This window comes from Trichomycterus rosablanca, chromosome 23 (genome assembly GCF_030014385.1).
Source record: "Trichomycterus rosablanca isolate fTriRos1 chromosome 23, fTriRos1.hap1, whole genome shotgun sequence".
NCBI lineage: Eukaryota > Metazoa > Chordata > Actinopteri > Siluriformes > Trichomycteridae > Trichomycterus > Trichomycterus rosablanca.
In genome coordinates this window covers 7,665,324-7,692,131 of record NC_086010.1, presented here as the reverse complement: position 1 = coordinate 7,692,131, position 26,808 = coordinate 7,665,324, and the positions used below count along the sequence as shown (strand labels likewise).

General features: G+C 41.9%; 1 protein-coding gene across 1 annotated transcript; it reads right to left on the bottom strand.

The window, feature by feature from the left end:
• tmem108 (transmembrane protein 108) lies at positions 1-24,856 on the bottom strand. The gene is made up of 6 exons (XM_062985193.1): positions 24,667-24,856; positions 24,327-24,425; positions 21,532-21,615; positions 2,851-4,074; positions 2,592-2,746; positions 1-342 (listed from the first exon to the last, which is right to left on the bottom strand). Exons 1-6 carry the CDS (start codon positions 24,854-24,856, stop codon positions 226-228), a joined length of 1,869 nt encoding a protein of 622 aa, XP_062841263.1. The 3' UTR covers positions 1-225.
• Positions 24,857-26,808: the final 1,952 nt, after the last annotated feature.

The window sequence follows — 26,808 nt, the reverse complement described above, 5'->3', positions numbered from 1 at the left end:
GTAAAAAATGTACATCAGAAAAATATGTAAGAGGCTCCCCCTCATAGTTAGAGTGCTCTTTACTCATCCACTGTCTTTTTAAAACTTGTTTCTATATGTCATATATATATATAAAGCACAGTCTTTGAAGATCCATCACAATATAAAACCTTTTATTGTGAGAAAAGGGAAAGAGACAAACAAGCCGAGGAGGTTTGTGGTCTGGCCTCGATGACGGCAACATGCTCAGATGTCGGAGGCCTTGTCTCTGTTGATGAAGAGTGTCTCCTGGCAGAAGGGGTTAACTAGCACAACACCACTGTCGCTGTAGTCGCCGTTAGGGGGTAGACATGTCTCATGCTCCTGAAAAATGAAACAAGATCTGTAATCAGGACTAAATAACACTTGTGCATATGATCAACCATTCACTCATGGGTGACACAGTAAAGGCAAGTGTCTGTATTCACAGCTGGTGACTTCTTAAATATACAGTAGTGTTCAAAAAAATAGCAGTGATTTTAAAAAAGTGAATAAAGCACAAAATCATTATAATAACTTTTATTTCCATAAATGCAAATGCACTGAAAATACTACACTTTTAATTCTAAATCAAAACATTAACAACATTTAGTCAGTTTGTGTTCATCCTTTACAGAAAGTTAATGTATGGTCGTCTGACATACTGTCTACAGCCACTAGACCCAAAAAGAACAATTTTGCTTTCACCAGTCCACAAAATGTTGAGCCATTTCTCTTTGGACCAGTCAATGTGTTCTTTGGGAAATTTGAACCCATTCAGGACGTCTTTATCTTAACTTAGGAGTTCTTGCTGGTAAATTGGCTTCACTTAATCATCTTCTGTACTCACTGGGAACTTCAGATGTTCCTTGATCTTTCTGGAGGTGATCATTGGCTGAGTATTTGCCATTCTGGCTATTCTTTGATCCATTCAAACAGTAGTTCCACGCTTCCTTCTGCATCTTTCAGGTTTTGGTTGTCACTTTAAGGCATTTGAGATCATTTTAGCTGAGCAGCCTATCATTTGCTGCACTTCTCTGTATGTTTTTTCCCTCTAAAATCAACTTTTTAATCAAAGTATGCTGTTCATCAGAACAATGTCTGGAACAACCCATTTTACCCAGTATTTCAGAAGGAAACGCGCTATGACCAACCTGTGTAACATTTGCCACCCTCCTACATTAAATAAGGGCCAAAATTGACACCCGTTCTTCTGCAGAATGAATGACTTCACCAATTGAACTCCTCACTGCTATTATTTTGAACAACCCCCTTTCAATCAATGCTTCGATTACTCAGAATGAGTGGGATGCATGTCCTAATTGTTGGGTTTGTTTTGTTTTCATTACTCTACTACACTTTTTGCTATGTAGAAATAGCAATTCTACTAAAAACAGTGATTTATCAAGTTAATGGTGTTGGACTGCTATTTTTTCGAACACCACTGTAGATGGATGGATGGATGGATGGATGGATGGATGGATGGATGGATAGATAGATAGATAGTCATATATATACACTGATCAGCCATAACATTAAAACCACCTCCTTGTTTCTACACTCACTGTCCATTTTATCAGCTCCACTTACCATATAGAAGCACTTTGTAGTTCTACAATTACTGACTGTAGTCCATCTATTTCTCTACATACTTTATAGCCTGCTTTCACCCTGTTCTTCACAGAGCAGGTATTATTTAGGTGGTGGATGATCTCAGCACTGCAGTGATAATGACATGGTGGTGTGTGATCAGACACAGCAATGCTGCTGGAGTTTTTAAATACCGCGTCCACTCACTGTCCACTCTATTAGACACTCCGACCTAGTTGGTCCACCTTGTAGTCAGAGACGATCGCTCATCTATTGCTGCTGTTTGAGTTGGTCATCTTCGAGGCCTTCATCAGTGGTCACAGGACGCTGCCTACAGGGCGCTGTTGGCTGGATGTTTTTGGTTGGTGGATTATTCTCAGTCCAGCAGTGACAGTGAGGTGTTTAAAAACTCCATCAGCATTGCTGTGTCTTATCTACACATACCAGCACAACACACACTAACACACCACCACCATGTCAGTGTCACTGCAGTGCTGAGAATGACCCACCACCTAAATAATACCTGCTCTGTATTGGTCCTGAGAGAGATCTGACCATTGAAGAACAGCATGAAAGGGGGCTAACAAAGCATGCACAGAAACAGATGGACTACAGTCAGTAATTGTAGAACTACAAAGTGCTTCTATATGGTCAGTGGAGCTGATAAAATGGACAGTGAGTGTAGAAACAAGGAGGTGGTTTTAATTGAATGGCGCCCCTGGAGCCAAGAGGGTTAAGGGCCTTAAGTGGCTGCATGGCAGAGCTGAGATTTGAATTCTCAACCTTTAAATTGATAGCATAAAGCTCTACCCACTAGGCTACCACTGTCATACCACAGTGGGATCAGATTGCCACTATTTCCATTCATTTGTGTTGCCTGGGTCGTGGTAAAAAATCATGCAAAAATGTGAATTACCCTGCCTAACTGTGTAACATTTCTTAAGCCCTGGGGGGAGGGATGGGGTTTTTAAGTTGTGAGTTAAATGTGAATTAAGGTTTCGTACATCAACAGTTTCCAGTGGCAGTATCTCACGTGGGAGCTCCACAGCATGCCGGTTGAAGTAGTCCATGGTGATGGTGTTGTTCCAGTAGCTCAGGTTGTTCTCCTGGCTGGTCGACTTCTTCCTCTTTCTCATGCAGCACACCGTCAACAGCACAGCTACAAATGGAAACAGAGTAAAAAGTTCATTACACTGTCGTAAAGACCAAACTGGATTAGTTTTTGATGATAAACAGATGTTATAAAGTATGCTGGATACTCACAGCAGGAGGACACAGGCACACAGATGGCAAGCAGAACCCATATAATGTCCATTTTGCCCAGGCAAATAGTGGCACCGGTATGAGCAGAGTCAAGAGCGGGACCTGACTGGTTCCCTGTGCCCCCAGGTCCTCGTGTGGTGGCAGGAACCAGTCTGTTCAGGAAGCTTCCGTTAGCTGTGGATGGCAGCTCGGAGGCATTTGTGGGTGGCAGAATGTCAGATGAAGCACCCCCACTGGTGCTAATGGAGCTGAGACCGGTACTCACAGAGGAGGAAGTGTCAGTGGCCATGCTGGTGGTTGTTTTTGTGGTACCTAATGTATTTGTTGCACTGCTGCTTACAGAGATGTGGCCAGAGGTTGTAGAAAAAGCAGAGTTGGTGGTTATACTAGGGGAAGAAAATGAGGAAACCCCGCGGTGTGGGAATTCTGAATGGGATGAAGTCACAGTGCCTTCTGAACCAGTTGGGAGACTGGGGTCTTTGGAAGGGTTGGGTGCGTCACGTTGTGTAATGATGTGATCGTGCTCCCTGAGCGTCTCCGGTGCTGGAACAAGAACAGATGACGACACGGATGTCTTCAGTGAGAAGGAATGTTGAATAGGGTTGGCCGGCTCTTTATCACCCATCTTCAGGGTGTAATCAGTTCCTGACTGACCTAACTGCCCCGAGTCTGCCTTTTTATTTTGCGATCTTGATTGGGTAGACTCCGCGTTCTGAGGTCCCTTAGCCAGGGGGGTCATACTTGCGTTATTTCCTGAGAGAACAGAGCCAGCAGATCTACTCTGCTTTCTACTAACAATCAAGGGGTGATTGATCCTACTGACTGGTCTTCTACTGGCTGGACTTACAGTGCTTCCTCTGGAATTTGGGGCTTTTGATGGTGCAATTCTGGATCCAGAGCTGGTTCCGTTAGATTTAAGTCCAACACGAATGGGTTGATGTCTTGATTCTGTGTTAGACACGTGGTCAGGATTTGCTCCAGTGCTAGTCTGGTCTGTAGTAGTGCGCCCCAGGTTTGGCATTAAAAACTTGGAAAATGCTAGGGCAGAGGCTGGTGGTCTGGTGCCCATGAAGGTGGGCTGCTGACCATTACTAGAGCCGTCCCACCAGCTTGGTGGGTTTGGCAGGGGTACCATGGAGGCGAGGCTCCGTGGCGTCCAGCTGGGGTAGAGCTCCACCGCAAAGGATACCAGCTTCTCAGGTACTGACAGGATCAGAAGAACAACTAAAGGAGAGTGGGAGGAAAAGGAGAAGTTAGATTACGTACACTGTGAAAATTTTATGTGATTGAATGCCAGAGACACTATAGTAAATAATGATCAGCCATAACATTAAAACCACCTTCTTGTTTCTACACTCACTGTCCATTTTATCAGCTCCACTTACCATATAGAAGCACTTTGTAGTTCTACAATTACTGACTGTAGTCCATCTGTTTCTCTACATACTTTATAGCCTGCCTTCACCCTGTTCTTCACTGGTCAGGACCCCCACAGGACCACCACAGAGCAGGTATTATTTAGGTGGTGGATGATTCTCAGCACTGCAGTGACACCGACATGGTGGTGGTGTGTTAGTGTGTGTTGTGCTGGTATGAGTGGATCAGACACAGCAGCGCTGCTGGAGTTACCATGTCCACTCACTGTCCACTCTATTAGACACTTCTACCTAGTTGGTCCACCTTGTAGATGTAAAGTCAGAGATGATCAATCTATTGCTGCTGTTCAAGTTGGTCATCTTCTAGACCCTTATTAGTGGTCACAGGACACCGGATGTTTTTGGTTGGTGGACTATTCTCAGTCCAGAAGTGACAGTGAGGTGTTTAAAAACTCCATCAGCATTGCTGTGTCTTATCCACTCATACCACACCACACACACTAACACGCCACCACCATGTCAGTGTCACTGCAGTGCTGAGAGTGATCCACCACCTAAATAATACCTGCTCTGTGGTGGTCCTGTGGGGGTCCTGACCATTGAAGAACAGCATGAAAGGGGGCTAAAAAAGCATGCAGAGAAACAGATGGACAACAGTTAGTAATTGTAGAACTACAAAGAGCTCCTATATGGTAAGTGGAGCTGATAAAATGGACAGTGAGTGTAGAAACAAGGAGGTGTTTTTAATGTTATGGCTGATCGGTGTATGTTGATGTCAGCATTAGATCCCATTACCGGCCGGTCTAATGAAGTCTAAATTACAAAAAATAAGCACTGCTTTGGGACTCGGTAACATTGCAGAAGCCTTAACTCCAGTAATAGTGCTTACATTGCAGAAAAGAGAAGCAGTATCAGAATAGCCAGCAACTTGCTCAGGTATTGGTATTGAGTGGTGTTAACAAGGATAAAATCAACATCCTAATCTTCATGAGATAAATCATTCTTAGAGTCCTAATCAAAGCAATGCAATGTTTTGTTATAATCAACTTAGTATGTACAGTGTATCACAAAAGTGAGTACACCCCTCACATTTCTGCAGATATTTAAGTATATCTTTTCATGGGACAACACTGACAAAATGAAACTTTGACACAATGAAAAGTAGTCTGTGTGCAGCTTATATAACAGTGTAAATTTATTCTTCCCTCAAAATAACTCAATATACAGCCATTAATGTCTAAACCACCGGCAACAAAAGTGAGTACACCCCTTAGTGAAAGTTCCTGAAGTGTCAATATTTTGTGTGGCCACCATTATTTCCCAGAACTGCCTTAACTCTCCTGGGCATGGAGTTTACCAGAGCTTCACAGGTTGCCACTGGAATGCTTTTCCACTCCTCCATGACGACATCACGGAGCTGGCGGATATTCGAGACTTTGCGCTCCTCCACCTTCCGCTTGAGGATGCCCCAAAGATGTTCTATTGGGTTTAGGTCTGGAGACATGCTTGGCCAGTCCATCACCTTTACCCTCAGCCTCTTCAATAAAGCAGTGGTCGTCTTAGAGGTGTGTTTGGGGTCATTATCATGCTGGAACACTGCCCTGCGACCCAGTTTCCGGAGGGAGGGGATCATGCTCTGCTTCAGTATTTCACAGTACATATCGGAGTTCATGTGTCCCTCAATGAAATGTAACTCCCCAACACCTGCTGCACTCATGCAGCCCCAGACCATGGCATTCCCACCACCATGCTTGACTGTAGGCATGACACACTTATCTTTGTACTCCTCACCTGATTGCCGCCACACATGCTTGAGACCATCTGAACCAAATAAATTAATCTTGGTCTCATCAGACCATAGGACATGGTTCCAGTAATCCATGTCCTTTGTTGACATGTCTTCAGCAAACTGTTTGAGGGCTTTTTTGTGTAGAGACTTCAGAAGAGGCTTCCTTCTGGGGTGACAGCCATGCAGACCAATTTGATGTAGTGTGCGGCGTATGGTCTGTGCACTGACAGGCTGACCCCCCACCTTTTCAATCTCTGCAGCAATGCTGACAGCACTCCTGCGCCTATCTTTCAAAGACAGCAGTTGGATGTGACGCTGAGCACGTGCACTCAGCTTCTTTGGACAACCAACGCGAGGTCTGTTTTGAGTGGACCCTGCTCTTTTAAAACGCTGGATGATCTTGGCCACTGTGCTGCAGCTCAGTTTCAGGGTGTTGGCAATCTTCTTGTAGCCTTGGCCATCTTCATGTAGCACAACAATTCGTCTTATATACTGTCTCGCGTGTGTTTTGCCATGAGGTGCCATGTTGGAACTTTCAGTGACCAGTATGAGAGAGTTTGAGAGCTGTACTACTAAATTGAACACACCTGCTCCCTATGCACACCTGAGACCTAGTAACACTAACAAATCACATGACATTTTGGAGGGAAAATGACAAGCAGTGCTCAATTTGGACATTTAGGGGTGTAGTCTCTTAGGGGTGTACTCACTTTTGTTGCCGGCTGTTTAGACATTAATGGCTGTATATTGAGTTATTTTGAGGGAAGAATAAATTTACACTGTTATATAAGCTGCACACAGACTACTTTTCATTGTGTCAAAGTGTCATTTTGTCAGTGTTGTCCCATGAAAAGATATACTTAAATATCTGCAGAAATGTGAGGGGTGTACTCACTTTTGTGATACACTGTATTTCTTATAGTACAGTATGGACAGAGTAGTTATCTGATAATGGCTGGGCAGCTGCTGAACCGAAACTGTAAACACATTACTAATTACAATTATATACTTAAGTCAAATCTAACACATTTTACTTAAACAATTTTAAAATATGACATTTCTGCCTAAACACAGCAATTTTAATATGGATAATAATAAAGTATAATAAAAAAAAAACATGTAAAGAAGCTTCTTCATGAGTGCTTAGGTCGAACAACGATTGGCTGCTGTTCATACAGGGTGGAAGCCGGACGGGGATTCCTCATAACTGATGCAATTACGACATCCACTGGCTGCGTGATAGCGCCTGTACAGAGTCGAGGAATAATGCTGATCAGGGTGTGGCTCTCCGTACACAAAGCTGATCCGCACATAAACTCGCCTCATACAGGTGAAAAGATGCAGTCGGCTTTTTCTTATATTTCTTATATTTTGTCCTCTGTCAGACATTTATCTTTGAACTGCATCACAATGCTTTTAATAAATCAGCCAACCAAGTTGCATAAATGACTACAAACTGCCCATGCCATCCAATAATAACATTATTTACAAAGGTCCATAACACCCACATATTGGCCTTTCCTTTGATATTATAGCTGTAACAATAAATGAATGAATAAGGTTCATATAAAAATTATCTTTATAAAATCTAACAGATCACACATTTTGTGCCCAATACATGATCTTTTTGTATTATTTCCACATTTTGTTATGCTGGTATTATTCCTGAACAGCACTGCAATTAATCAAATGTCCATTATTTTAATGAGCCTCCCAAATAATTGATGTATGCAAGTACAAAAGAGAATAAATAACAATCCCTGCTTATCTTTTGACTCATTGTCCTGACATATTCCATGATAAATTAAATTCATGCTTTAAGTAATTGACCCCTGTTTTGTCCATTGAAGCAAAACAAAGCTGCAGGAATACGGTAAGAATTAAAGAACGATATAAAGAACGAGTCCGTCAGGCAAAAACAGGAACCAGAATAGAACAGGTACCATAAACACCAACCTAAATAACAGGAAATTTGGTTTAGGGTTTTGTTTACTAGTGTTTTCCTTTTACGTGTGCTAGAGGATACATCAATCTGGAAAAATCTAAGAGACATATAACCAAACTGGCATGTTTTAAAAACAATTCAACACTGGTTCCTTGTGCCCCCAGGTCCTCGTGTGGTGGCAGGAACCAGTCTGTTTAGGAAGCTTCCGTTCGCCGTGGATGGCAGCTCAGAGGCATTCGTGGGTGGTGCTAATGGAGCTGACACTGGTGTCTGTTACGAAACCATTTAACACTATAGGGTCAAAAGTATTTGGACACCTGACCATGAGCTTGTTGGCCATCCCATTTCAAAGTCAAATGGTATTGAAATATAGTGAATATATGTGATCTGTTCAGCTGTAACAAAAGCTTCTATTGTTTGAGGTATATCTGTGGAAATTTGTGCCCAATTAAATAAATATGTGTATGGTTTGGGCTCTGATGTTGGTCAAGAAAGCTTTAATTGATGTTCCAGTTCATTCCAAAGCTGTTCAGTGGGGCTGAGGTCAGGACTCTGGAGTTTCTTTAAACCAAGCTTTTCTTCATGTCTTTATAGAGCTTGCTGTATGCACAGGGGTACAGTCATGCTGGAACAGGAAAGGGTCTTGCCTAAACTGTTGCCGCAAAGACGGAAGAATGTAAGTTTCTTTATATAATTAATTTATTACACCTGCAAGCCAGAGATGGGGACTCGAGTTCGAGTCGCACGTAAGTCGCACACACAGCGACTTCAGACTCAACTCTGACTTGTTTCAAATGACTCGGACTCGACTCATAAAAAATGACTCGTAAACAAATGAGTCCCTAGCGTCAGCATGTGTTAACATTAGTTATGTGTGACAATTATATATATATATATATATATATATATATATATATATATTAGGGCTGTCAAACGATTAAAATTTGTAATCGCGATTAATCTCAGAATTTCATATAGTTAATCGCGATTAATCGCATTAAAAAAAATCTGTGTAAATGTTATAGAAAACAAGGATTTTTAAGTGAAATGTTACAATTAAAATGGTGAACACATTTTATGCTAAATGTACTGATGTTAAAAACTGCTGGGACAAGAGAAAACTGTAAGGGAGTTTTATTCACTCACATACTAGGCAGTAATACTATCCAATGGTTTGATGGACGTTTCTACACGAAGTGAGTGTGTTTTGACCCTTTGGGGCTTCCATAGTTCATGGACAACGTGCTTGACTCAGCTGTCCGGTATTCTTTACCGTAACAGAATAAGTTAATAAAGTGTTCTGCTCCCGACAACTTGTGAATATAGCGTGTATTTATTTCTTTATTATGCAAGTGCAGATGCTACGACGCTCTTTTACATTTTGTTAACAAACCGCAAATGAAAAACGGTGACATGTCCGACATTAAAACGTTTGTTCTACCAGTCAAGTCTCAACATGAACTAGAATTTGCGTTAATGGCACTATTTATCTTAATCGCGTTAAATTGAGATTGCGTTAATGCGTTATTATCGCGTTAACTTCGACAGCCCTAATATATATATATATATATATATATATATATATATATATATATATATATATATATATATATATATATATATATATATACAGTATATATATATATAATTATTATTATTTTAAATGTTCTGCTCTCTAATAATGCTCCGGCCGTCTTAACCCGCAACGCACGCAATGGGTAAATGTTATAGCCAGCTTCCAACGTAGTGATGAAGTGTCGCTCCCTACTCCCTACACAGTTTGAATTTCACTTCATTTGAACATTTTCGTTACCTTTGGATTGGAATCTCACTTAAAATGGTGGAATACCCTACGTAGTGCACTTCACAGGAACAACTGGGGTGAATGGAACGCTCCTACAGAATTGGTGCTAATGGTTGAAGGACCGCTTTCTAAACCAATCAGACCTTCTGATTTAAATTTTTAGTAAGAAATGCTGTTATTTGCATTCATTCAGTTTGCGTCACACAGATGATTGTCAGCGAAACGTTTGATTGGCTTTCTAACGAGTTCGTGTTTTACTTCACAACCGGGAAAAGTTTGGATATAATGGATTATATTCCTAATGGGACGACACACGGTTATAAATTTAATAGCATCTGGAAGAACAGAAGCTAAGGTAAGCAGTGGTTATGATTTTTTTTTGCTGTGTTTTGGATTTTGGCCGCTGGGCTGTGATTTATCTCGCGCTTTTGTTTTGCAATGAAAATAAAACGTATCAGTTTAAGCTTTTAACTGGTACCTTCTTGTTACGGAAATGACACAATGACTAGGAAAGTAAAATGGCAAAATACAGTTGCTAATCTGTTGTTGTTTTTTATCGGAACTTACATATTATTTGTTTATTTCTACGCTACATTTCCAATATATGTTTTGTGTTTATTATATTGACTCGTGACTTGACTCAGACTCTAGACTAAAGACTTGTGCCTTGACTCGGACTCCAGCCTAAAGACTTGTGACTTGACTCGGACTCTAGACTAAAGACTTGTGCCTTGACTCGGACTCCAGCCTAAAGACTTGTGACTTGACTCGGACTCTAGACTAAAGACTTGTGCCTTGACTCGGACTCCAGCCTAAAGACTTGTGACTTGACTCGGACTCTAGCCTAAAGACTTGTGACTTGACTCAGACTTGTATTTTGTGACTTATAAACATCTCTACTGCAAGCATACTACTTGTCCATATAGAATATACCTACATACACTTCATGGGATTAAAGCTGGTCTGTAGAAGAACAAAAATAATAACACATCCGACATGCATGTTTCAACATGAACATCTCCAGTTCTATAAAGCAAGCAGAGAAAAAACAATGACAGATGGACTCTGGGCACTAAAAGGTGTTGAAAACTATAACTGAATTTGAAATGTGTCTGAGGAAAGTTGTTTTTGGACAGTGCAAGTCAGAGCAAAGAAATCCAGAGGAAAATAAAAACATCCTGGTCTTACAAGAGTTGCTATGCTACCATCCATCTCCTCTGTTTACAAAAGAGGTTTCCGGATACTTAATATACAAACACACACACACATGCACATTTCTGCACAATCCCAATGCTGTGACCCTGGAGTTTGGTTATTGTTCCATCACTTTGCTCGTTCAGTTGCTATAGAGACTGAGATTTGACTCTCAGGGGGTGGATTAAAACTGGAAGGTTTGATAAACAGCACAGGAAACAGAAGGAGGCAGGAGAGGTGATGTCAAGTAAGTGATGGTTTGAATACATTAGGGCTACCACGAGAGTACCCGCCTGAAATCAGCTGAACAGAAAAAGAGACATCAGTATACAATAGATGGTCAAATATAAAAGGAAACCATTGGGAATTGATTGGGAGTCAACCCCCTTGCTGCTTTAACAGCCGTGACTCTTCTGAGAAGGCTTCCCACAAATTTTTTATGTGTGTTTGTGGAAATTTGTGCCCATTCAGTCAAAAGAACATTTCTGAGAATAGAAACTGATATTGGGCAGTTGTAGCCAAGCAATGAAGGCACTAGACTAGTAATCAAAAGCTCGTTGGTTCAAGCCCCACCACTTCCATGCTGCAAACTGTTGGGCCCTTAAGCAAGGCCCTTAACCCTCAATCGCTTAGACAATACACTGTCACAGTACTGTAAGTCGCTTCGGATTAAAGCATCGGCTAAATGCCGAAAATGTAAATGTAAAAATACCAAAGGTGTTTAACTGGGTTATGATCAGAGCTCAGCACAGGTCACGACCCTTAGGTCTCCGGGTCACGACCCTTAGGTGGGTCATAAGCCAAAAAAAAAGGTCGCAAAGCCGCTCAGGTGGCGCAGCGGTAAAATACACTAGCACACCAGAGCATACCAGAGCTGGGATTTCGAATCTCAGCTCTGCCATCCGGCTGGGCTGGGCGGCTATATAAACAACGTTTGGCTGTTGTTCATTCAGGTAAGGAAGCCGGATAGGGACATCATAACTGATGCAATTATGACCTCTGCTGGCTGGTTGATGCTGTCTGCACAGAGTCGAGGAATAATGCTGATCAGGGTGTGGCTCTCCGTGCACAGGGCTGATTCGCATATGAACTCGGCTGGTGCAGGTGAAAAAATGCAGTCGGCTACTGCTCACGTATCGGAGGGGACGTGTGTCAATTTGCTCTCCTCAATGAGGGGCGGGGGTCAGCACCGGTAGAGAGGAAGCATAACACAATTGGTCGTGCTAAAAATCAGGAGAAAAAGGGAGAAAAGGCATTAAAAAAATGGCAGAGAAAAATAATAATAATTAAATAAACAAACATAGGCAGAACAGGCACATAAACTTGTACACAAATGCCCTCTTGTGGAGGCTTTATGTTACATCTTGTCAAAACACGGACGAGAGCCACACACCATTCAACCATTAAACTAGGCTGTGCTGTGTATTGTAGCTTCCATTTATTCTGTCACTCAGTTTATAGTGTAATTTAATGACTGCCGTGAAATGTGGCACTTTTCTTTAAAAATCTGTCAAATCTGTGATTGTAGAAAATTAAGGTCCATCAATTAAGCACATTTTCCCATCAGCCCTAATTATAAATGATTATTTCCAATAGGTGTCCCAAAATACTCTACTTGGTTTGGATAGACGTGCTTTCAGAATAGAATTTCTTTCACATGCTGTCACATGTGCCACAGTTGGCACATAAGAGCATTTTATCATAATAGCATGCAAATGGAGCCACTCCAGACAAAACACTAAAAAAGAGAGTCGAACTCTAGTGACTGTATGATTTAAAAAGCTGTGATTAACTTCCTGAGCCTCATTTTCAAAAATCAAATTCTATGATTTACCAATGAATGAACTGCCACACCACATAATGAATTCATCTTTGCATAAACAACTACACAGTTCTGAAACTGTCAAGTATTATGGTTGTTATAGTTGGGTATATTTTATTTTGGATAACTGTATGACTATCACAGTCTATCACATGCGCCACACTTGCATCTGATTATTATGCATGCAAATGGAGCCACTTCAGCAAAACATCGAAAAGAGGAGTGAACCCTTCTGTATCTGCATGATTTATGGAAATGAGTTGACGCCTAGTTGCCAAATCAATTCCTAACCCCTAAAAATAATAAATGAATAAATAAAACAGATCACATAGACACAGTGACATTACAAAATTGCATCTAAGCTGGTAGATCACATAAAACATCCCCAACATTAAAGCGGCTGTTAAGAAAACAAGAAAAAGTGAGATATTATATTATTGAGATATTATTATTTTTTTTTTTCTTCTATTTTTCCCACTTTTTCCCCCCACAATTGTTATCCCTCAGTCTAGTCGTGTCCAATTACCCTGATTGCGTCCTCTATACTGATTCAACCCTTCACCGCGGACTGATGACGCCTCTCAACTGACATGCGCCCCCTCCGGTACGTACAGTCACTACAGACTGCATTTTTCACCTGCACGAGTCCAGTTCATACACTTGACGGGCACTGTGTACGGAGGGCCACACCCCCATCAGCATTATTCAGGCTACAGGTAGTATCAAATAGATAATTATGACATCACAAGAGATATACTGTATATACACACACACAGATGTGTAAGAAACGTCAGTAACAAGTGCCTGCAGGTGATTGTGTGTATGCGTAACAGAGAGTTCCAGCAGCATAAAACCTTCTATCTAATCCATTAATGGCTGACTTACTCACCAGTGCCAACTGTGCCATTTGGATCGACACTCACACACACAAGCACATGCCAAGCTCTGACTCACGCTCTCATATACAGGGGGAGGTAGAGGAGGGGAATACTTATTACAGCTCTATAGGTGTACCAGTAGGTTTTATGATTAGTCATGTCTGACCCTCAACTCTGACTGCGAACCGCGTAGGAGAAGCTGAGTGGAAGGCTGTCTATGATAACACTATTAGATGGAGATTCTTTTTCCACGTATCCCAGCTTGTCTGGATACTGGGGTAGGAGCACAGGGTCAGCCATTGTACGACACCCCTGGAGCAGACAGGGTGAAGGACCCAGTGGCTGCATAGCAGAGCCTGGATTTGAACCGACAATCTTCTGATTGAGAGCCCAAAGCTCTACCCACTAGGCTAGTCCCTTATTAAATCCTAAAAAAACTTCAGTATATCCAGAATTCAGCTGCTCGCCTCCTTACTCATACTCGCTCCCGTGATCATATTACACCTGTTCTACAAAAACTTCATTGGCTTCCCGTTGCTCAACGCATTCAATTCAAAATTCTTCTATTCACTCACAAAGCTCTCCATAATCAGGCCCCATCCTACCTCACCGACCTGCTCCATCAGCACATTCCCTCCCGTAGCCTTCGCTCTTCTGAGGCTAACCTACTGTCCATACCCTCTAGGACCAAGCACCGGACCTGGGGTGACAGGGCCTTTTCCATAGCTGCTCCATCTTTATGGAATGCTCTCCCCAAACACCTACGAGATTGTCCTGACCTGTCCAAATTCAAGTCACTTCTCAAAACTCATCTATTCAATATGGCATTTAACTTGTAACAACACGAAATAAATGCTTTTATTTTTGCTATTCTTTTTAATAGTTTTTATACTTAGATCACGACAGAAATGTGAAGTCCTAGATCCTAAAACTTGTAAAGTTTTCAGTTTCCTGATTGCATGTAAATCTGTCCTGTTTCTGTCTAATTTTAAGAAATTGTTCTATATTTGTTGTTCTCTCTCATAATTTAGCTAATTTTTAATGAACTGTCTTATGCTGCTCTCTTTGTTTTTATCTTAATTATTCTTGATGTTGATGTACTATTTTGATTTTGTACTATGATTTGTATGGTGTATGTACGTATTTGTTTTGATTATTTGTCTTATGTAAAGCGTCTTTGAGTATCTTGAAAAGCGCTATATAAATAAAATGTATTATTATTATTATTATTATTATTACTACTACAACTATTAACAATGAAAACATGACAATTCTGTCCTGAAACATACGCCAATCAGTACTGAATAACAAACACTAAGTCTCCAATTACACTGACTGTGTGTATAAACCCCTCAAAGTTTGGCTTAAAATGAGGGTGTAGTTGGTAGAGCGCACAGCAACATGGGTCCTGTAGTCCTGTCACTGTCTGTAAGGAGTTTCATGTTTTTGTTCCCATGTCAGAGCAAGTTTTTAACCGACATGCAGAGTTTAAGCTCTTACATTCGAGTTTCAGTGTTGCTACTGGCCTGGCCAGGCACTCAACAGACACAAATGACTGTGATTAAAGGAGAGAAGGTCTGATATGGTTCCTCCTCATTCCCGCTGCTACAGTGACTTCTGCTGTCTGGTAAGCGTGAAAGCATAAGCAGAGAACTAACACATATTTAAACTAGTTCTACATATAGTATAGTTCAGATCAGTGCTGCGTTCTGACCTGGTAACCTGTATTTTGACTGAGACTCTGTCTGCATCAGCATTTACTGCTAATCTTTGGGGGGGGGAAATCATCCAGTAAGTGGCAGTTTTGCAAGCAATACTGTGTGTTTTAATAAGATAGGTAAAAAAAAATGGTCAGACTAGATGGATAGTGTAGTTTTCTCATGTAACACACACTGATGAGACACAGACACCACAAGAGATCTGAAGGAGTCTTGTGGTATCTGGTACCCGGACATTACCAGCAGGTCAGTATGTAACTTCCTTACATATTTGGAGGAAACAGGATTCGTTGGATTAGAAAATGTCTACATGCCCATTGTAGGTGCTTTCAATGGTGTCTGTACCAGCCCTATAGCCTTCACATTCTCTGGCATCAATTATCCGTCATGGCCGCCCAACAATCTGGCACAATTACTAGCCCGTAGCACTTATTCAAATCACACTGGCTTTTATGATGCTCAAATCAACTGCATTACACATTTACTACAAGTAATTACCATCAACCTAACATGTAATATGTCTCTGACTGAGACATGCACAATGTGTTACCTGTATTATAACTCAGTATTACAGATCTGCCTGCATCAGAGCTGATTGCTGGTCCACAACCCCCGGTATGGATTATGATGTTTTGGATTAGCCTAAATAAACAGGCTCTGTAATTACATTACACCGCCTCGCTCATGCATTACAGTGTGATGGTGTGTGTGTGAGTCAGCGACACTGTGCTATGATTAATCTCACCGTCTTCTACACTGATGGAGTAAAATGCTAACTAGCTCAGTGAACACCGAGAGCAAATTACCAGCGTGTGATAATAGAGCACGGGGATGAGAACGAAACATGCTTTTATTAACATCCATTAACAGAACAACAGAACTGCTGGCCAATGAGTGGTATAAACATGATAAACAGACTGGGAATCAATTCCTTAATTACTGGACTATTACATTACCACTGATTTATTTATCTGATTAAGTGAACCTATTTTCATTCACCTGGAAGAAAATTCTTCAGGATATAAAAAAGCCAGTGACTTTCATAAAGTCCTGCACTATTATTGCACCGATAAATCACGTGAATCGGAACATTCAGTGCATTCTGGATCTATGGCTTCATTTTCATAGATTCAAATGTTCTCTGCAGGTTCTCCCTGATCTTAATCTTATTGTCAAATGTTCTGGAAGAAATAAGGGGTGAAAATTGGCTTCTTAAATTGGTTTTCCTGTTTCCATTTTTATATGAACGTTTTACACAAATCAGCCATAACATTAAAACCACCTCCTTGTTTCTACACTCACTGTCCAATTTATCAGCTCCACTTACCATATAGAAGCACTTTGTAGTTCTACAATTACTGACTGAAGAGTGTATCTGTCAGGACCCCCACAGGACCACTACAGAGCAGGTATTGTTTAGGTGGTGGATCATTCTCAGCACTGCAGTGACACTGACATGGTGGTGGTGTGTTAGTGTGTGTTGTGCTGGTATGAGTGGATCAGACACAGCAGCGCTGCTGGAGTTTTTAAATACTGTGTCCACTCACTGTCCACTCTATTAGACACTCCTACCTAGTTGGTCCACCTTGTAGATGTTAAGTCAGAGACGATTGCTCATCTATTGCTGCTGTTTGAGTTGGTCATCTTCTAGACCTTCATCAGTGGTCAAAGGACGCTGCCCACGGGGTGCTGTTGGCTGGATATTTTTGGTTGGTGGACTATTCTCAGTCCAGCAGTGACAGTGAGGTGTTTAAAAACTCCATCAGCACTGCTCTGTCTGATCCATTCATACCAGCACAACACACACTAACACACCATCACCATGTCATTGTAACTGCAGTGCTGAGAATGATCCACCACCCAAATAATACCTACTCTGTGGTGGTCCTGGGAGAGTCCTGACCATTGAAGAACAGCATGAAAGGGGGCTAACAAAGCATGCAGAGAAACAGATGGACTACTGTCAGTAATTGTGGAACTACAAAGTGCTTCTATATGGTAGATAAAATGGACAGTGAGTGTAGAAACAAGGAGGTGGTTTTAATGTTATGGCGGATCAGTGTAGATGCCAATCATGGAACAACCTGGACCACAGACTCATTTTTGGAATACACCTAACCATACAATTTTGTATCTCCAATTCACCTCACTTGCACGTCTTTGGACTGTGGGAGGAAACCGGAGAACATGCAAACTCCAGACAGGAAGGACCCAGACTGCTCCATCCGTGAATCAAACCCAGGATCTTCTTGCTTTGTTTTTGAAATAATACTATAGAGCACAGACTAATTAAAGCTGAGCGTGAAAGAGCTTTATAGCTACAGTAATTCTGCTCTACACATCATCAGAATGCAGAAAAGTCTGATGTTTTGACCATTTTGTTTTTGCATTTTTCCTCCCAATTTAGTCGTATCCAATCGCCCGATTGCATTACGGTCCCTTTCTACTGACGCTGATCTCCACTCCTGATTGAAGAGCGAGACTGACACACGCCCCCTCCGACGCGTGTACAGTAGCCGACTGCATCTTTTCACTTGCATGAGGTGAGTTAATATGCGGATCAGCTTTGTGTATGGAGAGCCACACCTTTATCAAAGCATTATTCCTCGACTCTGTCAGCAGAGGTTGTAATTGCATCAGTTATGAGGTCCCGGGTCTGAATCCCACCCTGTATGAACAACAGCCAATTGTTGTTCGCTAGTCGCCCAGCCTGCCAGATAGCAGAGCTGAGATTCGAAAGTACGAGTTCGAATTGTCAGCTCTGGTGTGCTAGCTGTGCCACCTGATCGGCCCTGTTTTTACAATTTTAAGACGATTTCTTAGGTTGGATTTAAACTTTAAAATCATCAAAGGTTGAGATGATGTGAAAGTGAAGTACAACACAACTCAGGAGAGTGATTAACTAAACAGAACTAGTATTATATAAAATACTTTTCTTAAGAGCCCTTTTGGAATAAAAATCTTTATATTGCCCATGTTATTCCTAATAGTCTTTTATGATAAAATATCGTCAATACAAGACACTGTGGGACAGTAATGTGCAATAAGATATTGCTGTAGTGTAAACATAATACTTAATACCAATTAGGTACTCACAACACACATACAAGTCAGCTTTAAATACAGCCCTGGGTGCTTATTTTAATTAAATAAAATCTACCAAATGGCAATATAAACATTTCTGGTGCTGACAGGCTAAACAAAAGACCTATTTAGAAAATCCCATGTGAGATTAAGCTAAGCTGTAAGTGCTAAATCTCGACAATGAATCTCACAAACAGTCCACTGTACCGCTCCCTCACTGGGAGAGCCAGACTAAAGAGTCAGACACGGTAATCAGACTCGGAGGATTGCGGAATAGCAGTGGCACTTCCTGTGTTGAGAGACAGGCAGGGTGGGGACAGATGTGAGTTTAGAGATAAGGGCGAAAGCGATACACCCCTCTGATAATCGCATCCTGTTTGTGAGTTTAGTCCTTTTGAACTTAAGGCATGTGTAAACTATCAGCATAACTGACCAAATGGAAAAAGCACAGATAATTTACACTGGTAAACTAGCTTTGCATAATTACATCATGGGAATGTTAATAGGTCCTGAAATAAGGGGATTTGGTATACAGTAAATACATCCTTTTACTTGTTTACCACTCAATTTACATGGAACCCCCCCGGCTTCTCCCCATTTTTTTCAGCGATATGCTGTTCTGTGATTTTTCCATCCCTAATGCAGATGCCTCAACCAGCCAGCATAGTTTGCCATTACAGCAGCAATGAGGACCTTCATTCCTCCCTCAGACACAGCAGTTGTGTCTGTTGGATGCCCAGCTTGGGAGAGTTTTGAACGTGAGAGGTCAACCTGTGGTGGGACATGTTTTTGGGGGTGTCTATTTTTATTTCAGCATTCTGCATGTACAGTCGTATCTTGTAAATCAACGCCCTTCTTCAAGAAATCTGTACCCTTAAACTTGATGTGCGGGCGATGTCAACAAAGGGGTAAGCAGCCGCTCAGGTGGCGCAGCGGTAAAGTACGCTAGCGCACCAGAATTGGGTTTCTAGATGCATCGTATCGAAACTCAGCTCTACCTTTCCGACTGGGTTGGGCGGCAGTATGAACAGCGTTTGGCTGTTGTTCAGGGGCTTAGAGGTAGGAGTCGGAGCATAGGTCCTCATAACTGGTGCGACTGCGGCCCCTGCTGGTTGGCTGACGGCGCCTGCACAGGGCTGAGGAATAACATTGAGGGGGGTGTGACCCTCCGTGCGCAGTGTCTCTCGGTGTATGAACTCGGCTCGTGCAGGTGAAAAATGCAGGCTGTACTGACTGCGTGCCGGAGGGGGCGCAAGTCAGTTGAGTGGCGTCCTCAGTCAGCGGCAAAAAGGTCGAATCAGTATAGAGGACACAATCAGGTTAATTGGACACGATTAGAATGGGGATAAAAGTTGGGGGAAAAAAATAGATAATTAAAATAAAACAAAGGGGTAAGCATTATGGCGCATGAGAGGAGAGAAGGCAAAACCACCGACTGTGCCGTTGCTTCCTATGGATGGTAGTGGTGCTGCTTAGCTTGCCGCTTTGCTACCCCAAGTGGCGCGCATCGCATTCTTTTGCTTTGTTGGGCTCACAAGGTTTTATTGTTTTTAACTTTTTTATTTGGGGGAAAAATTTGGAGAAAAAGAGAAAAAAATTAAAGCATTTTGGACAAGCACAGAGAATACAGAATGGCTAACAATAAAAATTAGCACACAAAATCCTTTCTCTCTACCCTATTTGTAACCATCATCATTTTTCTGAAAGAGCAGGTCTCAGCTAGGAAATGTAATGAACGCATAAAAAATAGGTTTAGCCAAGATCAGTGAAGGTAAAACCAAGGACAGTTTGATGAGCAACCTTGAGCAATGTTTCTTACTTCTCCTTTTAACTTTCAGCGTAAGAGGCGACTTTTCTGTCTCCAGCTCTTACAGCTATTCTCACAGATATATGTTGCCATAACAAAGATGGGGCTGATGACAGGCTAGCTCCTTGAGAGTGACCTCATGTTCCCGATTCATTTTCCACCTTTTATTTGGGATCTATGCCAGAATTGTGACCGTGTGCAGTCAACCACGGCTATTACGCTAAGAATGTTAAATTCAGAATGTAATGCAGACTTCAGAGTGCAACAAATGGCTGCAAATGCACTGGAAACGTAGCAATTAAAATGAAGGTCAGATAGTCGAGAAGGTCAATTAAAGGGATATAAAAATAACAGTAGGCTTATAAATATGTGTAGAACCAGATGAAACGGTGTAAGGTAAAATTAATACATACAGCATTAAGAGCTTAAGTGAGTTTAAACAGGTATGGAATTGGAATTTGTGCAAATATGGGACAGGTGTTTAAAAATAGAATAGAACAGAATAGAATATCCACATATTGCAGCTTGTTTGGAAGCTGGTGTCAGAGCACAGGGTCAGCCATTGTACACCGACCTTGGAACCGAGAGGGTTAAGGGCCTTGCTCAAGGGCCGAACAGTGGCTACATGGCAAAGCTGGAATTTGACCTGTCAATCTTTTGATTGATAGCCCAAAGCTCTACCCACTACTCTACCACCGTCCCAGATAGAGGTATTTCTGGCAGCTAGTTCTGATTTGACGAATGCAGACTTGATTTCCTGGCCGTATCCCAAAACCAACCACAGCCAATGCCCTATATAATGTGTAACTACATATTTCAAAGTGCAATTAACATTACAGTAGTGTGTGATTTGGAACACAGCCGCTTTCAGGACAGACAGATTCACATATACAGTATAAAAGTGAGTTTGTTATGCACCCAAGTCCTTGTTCCCACCCACCTGCAAACCAAAATCCCCCCTACAGACTGTCCACACTTTAATCTCAACAAAGTCTGGAGCTGCAAGACTAATCCACCTGAAAGTCTGTGGTTTTGAAACCCCACATAGCGACCCCACCTCAAGGCTGAGAACCGATGGTTTAGCCAGTTCACTATTTGCTGTATATTCTTGGGTATAGATATATAAATATTTTCTATTTTATTATTTTTTTAATTATTATTTATTACTGCCTGTGGCATAAAAAAAAAAAAAACGAATGCCAAGTAAGGAAATAGATAAATGTAAAAGGTTTACACAGGGCAGAGTAATACATGAAAAACATACTCAGCAGCTGGTTAAGCAGGACCTGCAGGCTTCTCTTCATGGTATCATATGGTCCGGCTCTTCCTCCACAGTGCTCATGGTTCTCTGTGGGCAAGGAAACACAAAAACACACAACGGTCAAGCACAATTTGGTCAGTAAGCAGACCGGCCTGTGAAACCTGGCAGTGGTGAGGCTTGAACCTGCAACCTTCTGATTACTAGTCCAGTACCTTAACCGCTGAGCTACCACTGTACCTTTAAATTCAGTGTTATTCCTCAGGATGTAAAGGTTTACCTCTGTCTAATAAGTCTACCCGCCGCTCAGGTGGCGCATCGGTAAAAACACACGCTGGAACCAGAGCTGGGATCTCGAATACATCGTATCGAATCTCAGCTCTGCCTTCCCGGCTAAGGCTGAGCGGCCACATGAACAACGATTGGCCTGTTGTTCATATGGGCGGCACTAAGTCGGATGGGGTCTCTCTCTCTCATGACTGGTGCAACTGCCACCTCTGCTGGCTGATTGATGGCGCCTGCACAGAGATGAGAAAAGAGTGCTCTTAGGGTGTGTCCCTCCGTACACGCAGCTAAGCTAAGCTGCACTCGTCAAAGTGTAGGTGATAAGATGCATACGGCATGCTGCCCACGTGTCGGAGGGGGCGTGGGTTAGCTTCGTTCTCCTCAATCAAAGCAGGAATCGGCATTGGTGGAGAGGAAGCATAACGCAGTAGGGCAATTGAAAAATTTGTGTACCCTACATTTATTACAATGTGCAAAGTAAATGATGCCACAATTCAGCATAATTTACCAAAGTGCTGTACATCGAATAAGCATACATAACACAACATTATGTTAAAAAAGTAAGAACCAAATAAAAATACAGAGTAAGAGACAAAATAAAACAGATACAAATAGACTAAACAATTAAAATTAACACAGCTCCTCACTGTTCAAATGCCAGCTTATAAAGGTATGTTTTTAGGAGTGATTTAAAAACAGCGGCCGAAGGTGCTTGTCGAATATTAGGAGGTGTAGAGTGTTCCATAGCCTCGGAGCATAAACTGCAAATGCACAAGTAGACAAGTGACCAAGGTTATTGGAGACACTATTGATGTGATGAGGACCCCCAAAAACAATAACCTCTGACTTGCTTTCATTCAGCTGAAGAAAATTGTCAGCATCCACCTCTTTATGTCCTCAAGATAACTGCTAAGAGACGTTAACGAGCCATTGTCATTCGGTCTAATGGGAAGATAAAGCTGTATGTCATCAGCATACAGGTGAAAGCTGACATTGTGCTTCCTAATTATTTGACCCAATGGCAGCATATAGAGAGAAAAAAGGAGGGGCCCTAGTATGGACCCTTGTGGAACACCACAAGAGACATCAGCAGAAGAAGAGAAATAGCTGCTAATATTCACTGAAAAGGTTCTATTCTTAAAATAAGATATGAACCAATTCAGGGCCTCTCCCTGTAACCCCACCCACTTTTCCAGGCGACCAACAAGTATGTCATGGTCAACAGTATCAAAAGCAGAACTAAGGTCCAATAAAATGAGGATGGCACAATTTCCCTCATCAACAGTAAGTAGCAAGTCATTTGTCACCTTCAGAAGAGCAGATTCAGTGCTGTGCAGACTTAAAGCCAGATTGAAAAATCTCAAAAATACCATCTCTACTCAAAAATGGTAAAAGCTGAGAATATACAACCTTTTCCAGCAATTTAGCCAAGAATGGTCATTTAGAAATCGGCCTATAGTTACTAACCACTGTAGCATCAAGATTAAGCTTTTTGAGCAGAGGTGTAACTACAGCATGTTTAAAGCATGCTGGAACAGTACCAGTGGCAAGGGAAGTATTAATGATATCCAGGACAAAAGGTCCTAATATATCAAATGTCTCCCTAACTATCTGTGGGGGCATCACATGAAGTGGGGAGGTTGTTGGCTTTGTTTTCAGCACCAAATCTGTTAATTCGGAGATTGAAACAGCCTCAAACTTTTCAAACACACCTGGGCACGGCGGTGGAAGTGGAGAATCTATACCCAAGTAAGTAATGCCAGACCTAATTGTTTCAGTTTTTTCCACAAAAAAGTTTAAAAACTCTTCACATACTCTAGGAGAAGGAACATTTCCAACTTCGGGTGATGATTTAAGTAAAGAATTTATTGTACTGAACAGTACTTTAGGTCTGTTGTAATTTTTGGCAATTATGCTTGAAAAGTATGCCCAGAGTTAACAGCTAGCTGATAGTCTTCCAGGCAACCTTTAAAAATATCCAAACTTACTTGCAATCTGTCCTTTCTCCATTTCCGTTCCGCTCTTCTACAAGCCTGTCTAATTTCCTGTGTGGATGCATTTAACCAGGGCTGAACTTTTGGTTTTAAGCGTTTAAATTTCATAGGGGCAAGAGAATCCAGAACAGTTGAACAGTTATAATTAAAAAAAAGTAACTAACTCATCCACATTAGCATGAGTCTGACCATAGTTGGGCAATTTTAACATGTCAGAAAAGGCTCTGGAAAAATCGTTAGATGTAGACGAAGTGATAATCCTTGACCAGTGCCCTAAAACAGGAGCAGGGAAATGCCCAGTTAAAGTTGAGCTAAAGACTACTGGCATATGATCAGAGAAACTAGCCTCCTCGATATCTAGTTTGTCAATATCAAAACCAGATGAAAACACCAAATCAAGTGTGTGACCTTGCATATGGGTGGGTTTATGAATATGTTGAATAAAACCAAAAGAGTCCAGTAGCTGATTAAAATCATTCACCTGATATTTATCAGGGCAGCAGACATGAATATTAAAATCACCAAGAAGCAGAATGCTGTCAGACACAGGTACAATCAGAGCAAGGAATTCAGCAAACTCAGTGATGAAGTCGCTGTTTGGTTTTGGAGGTCTGTATACTACTGCACAGAGTAATGGAAGAACAGAGTGAGATTTAAAAACCAGTGCTTCAAAACTTTTAAAAGTCCCAATATTCCGCAGTCTATTGGGCAAAGTTCCAAGAAGGGGGCGGAGTCGCTAGCCGATTCACCACCTGTAGCCCATGTCTCAGTTAAAAACAACAGGTCCAAACCATGAGAAGTGAAAAAGTCATTTAAAATAAACGTCTTATTGTGGACATTTATCAGTGCCATATGGACTGACACAGAATGAGACTGGGGTAACGGTGTGTATTCCAGTGCTCTGAGACTGACAGTATTAACTCCTCTGTTTCTGACTCGGAGTCTCTGCCGTGGCTGGAGGTGTGTAGCGGGCTGATCAGGAACCACAGGTACCAGCCAGGTGTAACGCGGTTCGAGACTACACGGAGATACTGCTCGGGAGTTCTGGCCATTGGGAGTATACGGCGCATGCCTAGAAAACCCCACTTTACCATCCGAGCAGTTCCTTACTCTCACTGGGACAAGCTTCCTCCGGGAGCCCCTGTGAATATAACGAGGCCGGCGAAGGAGTCCAAGCTGTTTGATGACTAGAATACACGATGGAGTAGTGTAATTGTTGAACTTCATCAGCTGGTCAGCAGAATAGTTCAACATTGTGCCGATCGCAGGAAAACTCACCCAACCGTTCACCACGTAGCTGTAAATTGTAATCCAGACCGTTTTAGGATGTGAAGAAGACGTACCAGCGTCCGCGTCTTTTAAAATGATCCAACACACACACCATAGTCTTTTAGTATCCAACAGGCGCTGAGATTATCCGATGAAAAAGAAATAGAGCAACAGGAGCGGTAGCAATAACATGAGTGTGTACAAAGATAAAAATGAAAAGAAAAATACGATAAAAATACAATAAAATATGATAAAATACGATAAAATACGATAACGGTAGCGGCAGCCAGATGCGCCAGCGTCCACCATCACCATGACATTATGAAGTGATGTGTGTAAAATGTGATTATGAAAGGACCAAAGGACCTAAGGACCTTTCCTCCTTGTCTAATAGTGATTATGAAAGTGAATATCATTATACACACAAACCGATTTGAATCATTACACATGTGAATCGATTTTTAACTGTCTTGTGGTGCATCGTTACATCCCTAATGACACTGTTCATGGCTTGTAACCTAAAGAAAGGCTAACAGTGGCTAAGAACTTCAGTTAATCTTATGTTAAATGGAAAACACATTTAAGTCACTTTCCATTTCGATTTTTCTCCTCTATTGTAATCAGGCAGGAACCATGTCACACTGTGTACTCCCCCGCTTATGCAACAACCCAGCTTGCCAAATTATTATTTGCTGGAATCGGTGCCACATCTACACCAGCTCTGCTCTTACTCTGCTAGCCTGAAGTGGAGGCCTGTGTGTGACATTTTTAGCCCATCAAAAGCCACTTCAGGGTCATCTCACATCACCTGTAGAAAGGATCTTTGCTGAATCACCACTAATGTTGGTTTTATGGTTCTTGCCTGATCGATCGTGTCTGAAGTGAGTTGGTTTGTGAGTCATGTCCACCCGCGAGGAGAATACAGCGGAGGCAGACCCATGATTCACTGTAACTAGGGAGACAGGGAAGGACTAAAGGCTAACAGAAACAACATGGGTATGTGTTAGAAATGGTAAATGTTGAATGAACGCCTATTTTATATACACCGATCAGCCATAACATTATGGCCACCTCCTTGTTTCTACACTGACTGTCCATTTTATCAGCTCCACCTACCATATAGAAGCACTTTGTAGTTCTACAATGACTGACTGTAGGCTTTGTTAGCCCCCTTTCATGCTGTTCTTCAATGGTCAGGACCCCCACAGGACAACTACAGAGCAGGTATTATTTGGGTGGTGGATCATTCTCAGCACTGCAGTGACACTGACATGGTGGTGGTGTGTTAGTGTGTGTTGTGCTGGTATGAGTGGATCAGACACAGCAGCGCTGATGGAGTTTTTAAACACCTCACTGTCACTGCTGGACTGAGAATAGTCCACCAACCAAAAATATATCCAGCCAACAGCGCCCCGTGGGCAGCATCCTGTGACCACCGATGAAGGTCTAGAAGATGACCAACTCAAACAGCAGCAATAGATGAGCGCTCGTCTCTAACTTTACATCTACTAGGTGGACCAACTCGGTAGAAGTGTCTAATAGAGTGGACAGTGAGTGGACACGGTATTTAAAAACTCCAGCAGCACTGCTGTGTCTGATCCACTCATACCAGCACAACACACACTTATCAGTGACCATGTCAGTGTCACTGCAGTGCTGAGAATGATCCACCACCTAAATAATACCTGCTCTGTGGTGATCCTGTGGGGGTCCTGACCATTAAAGAACAGGGTGA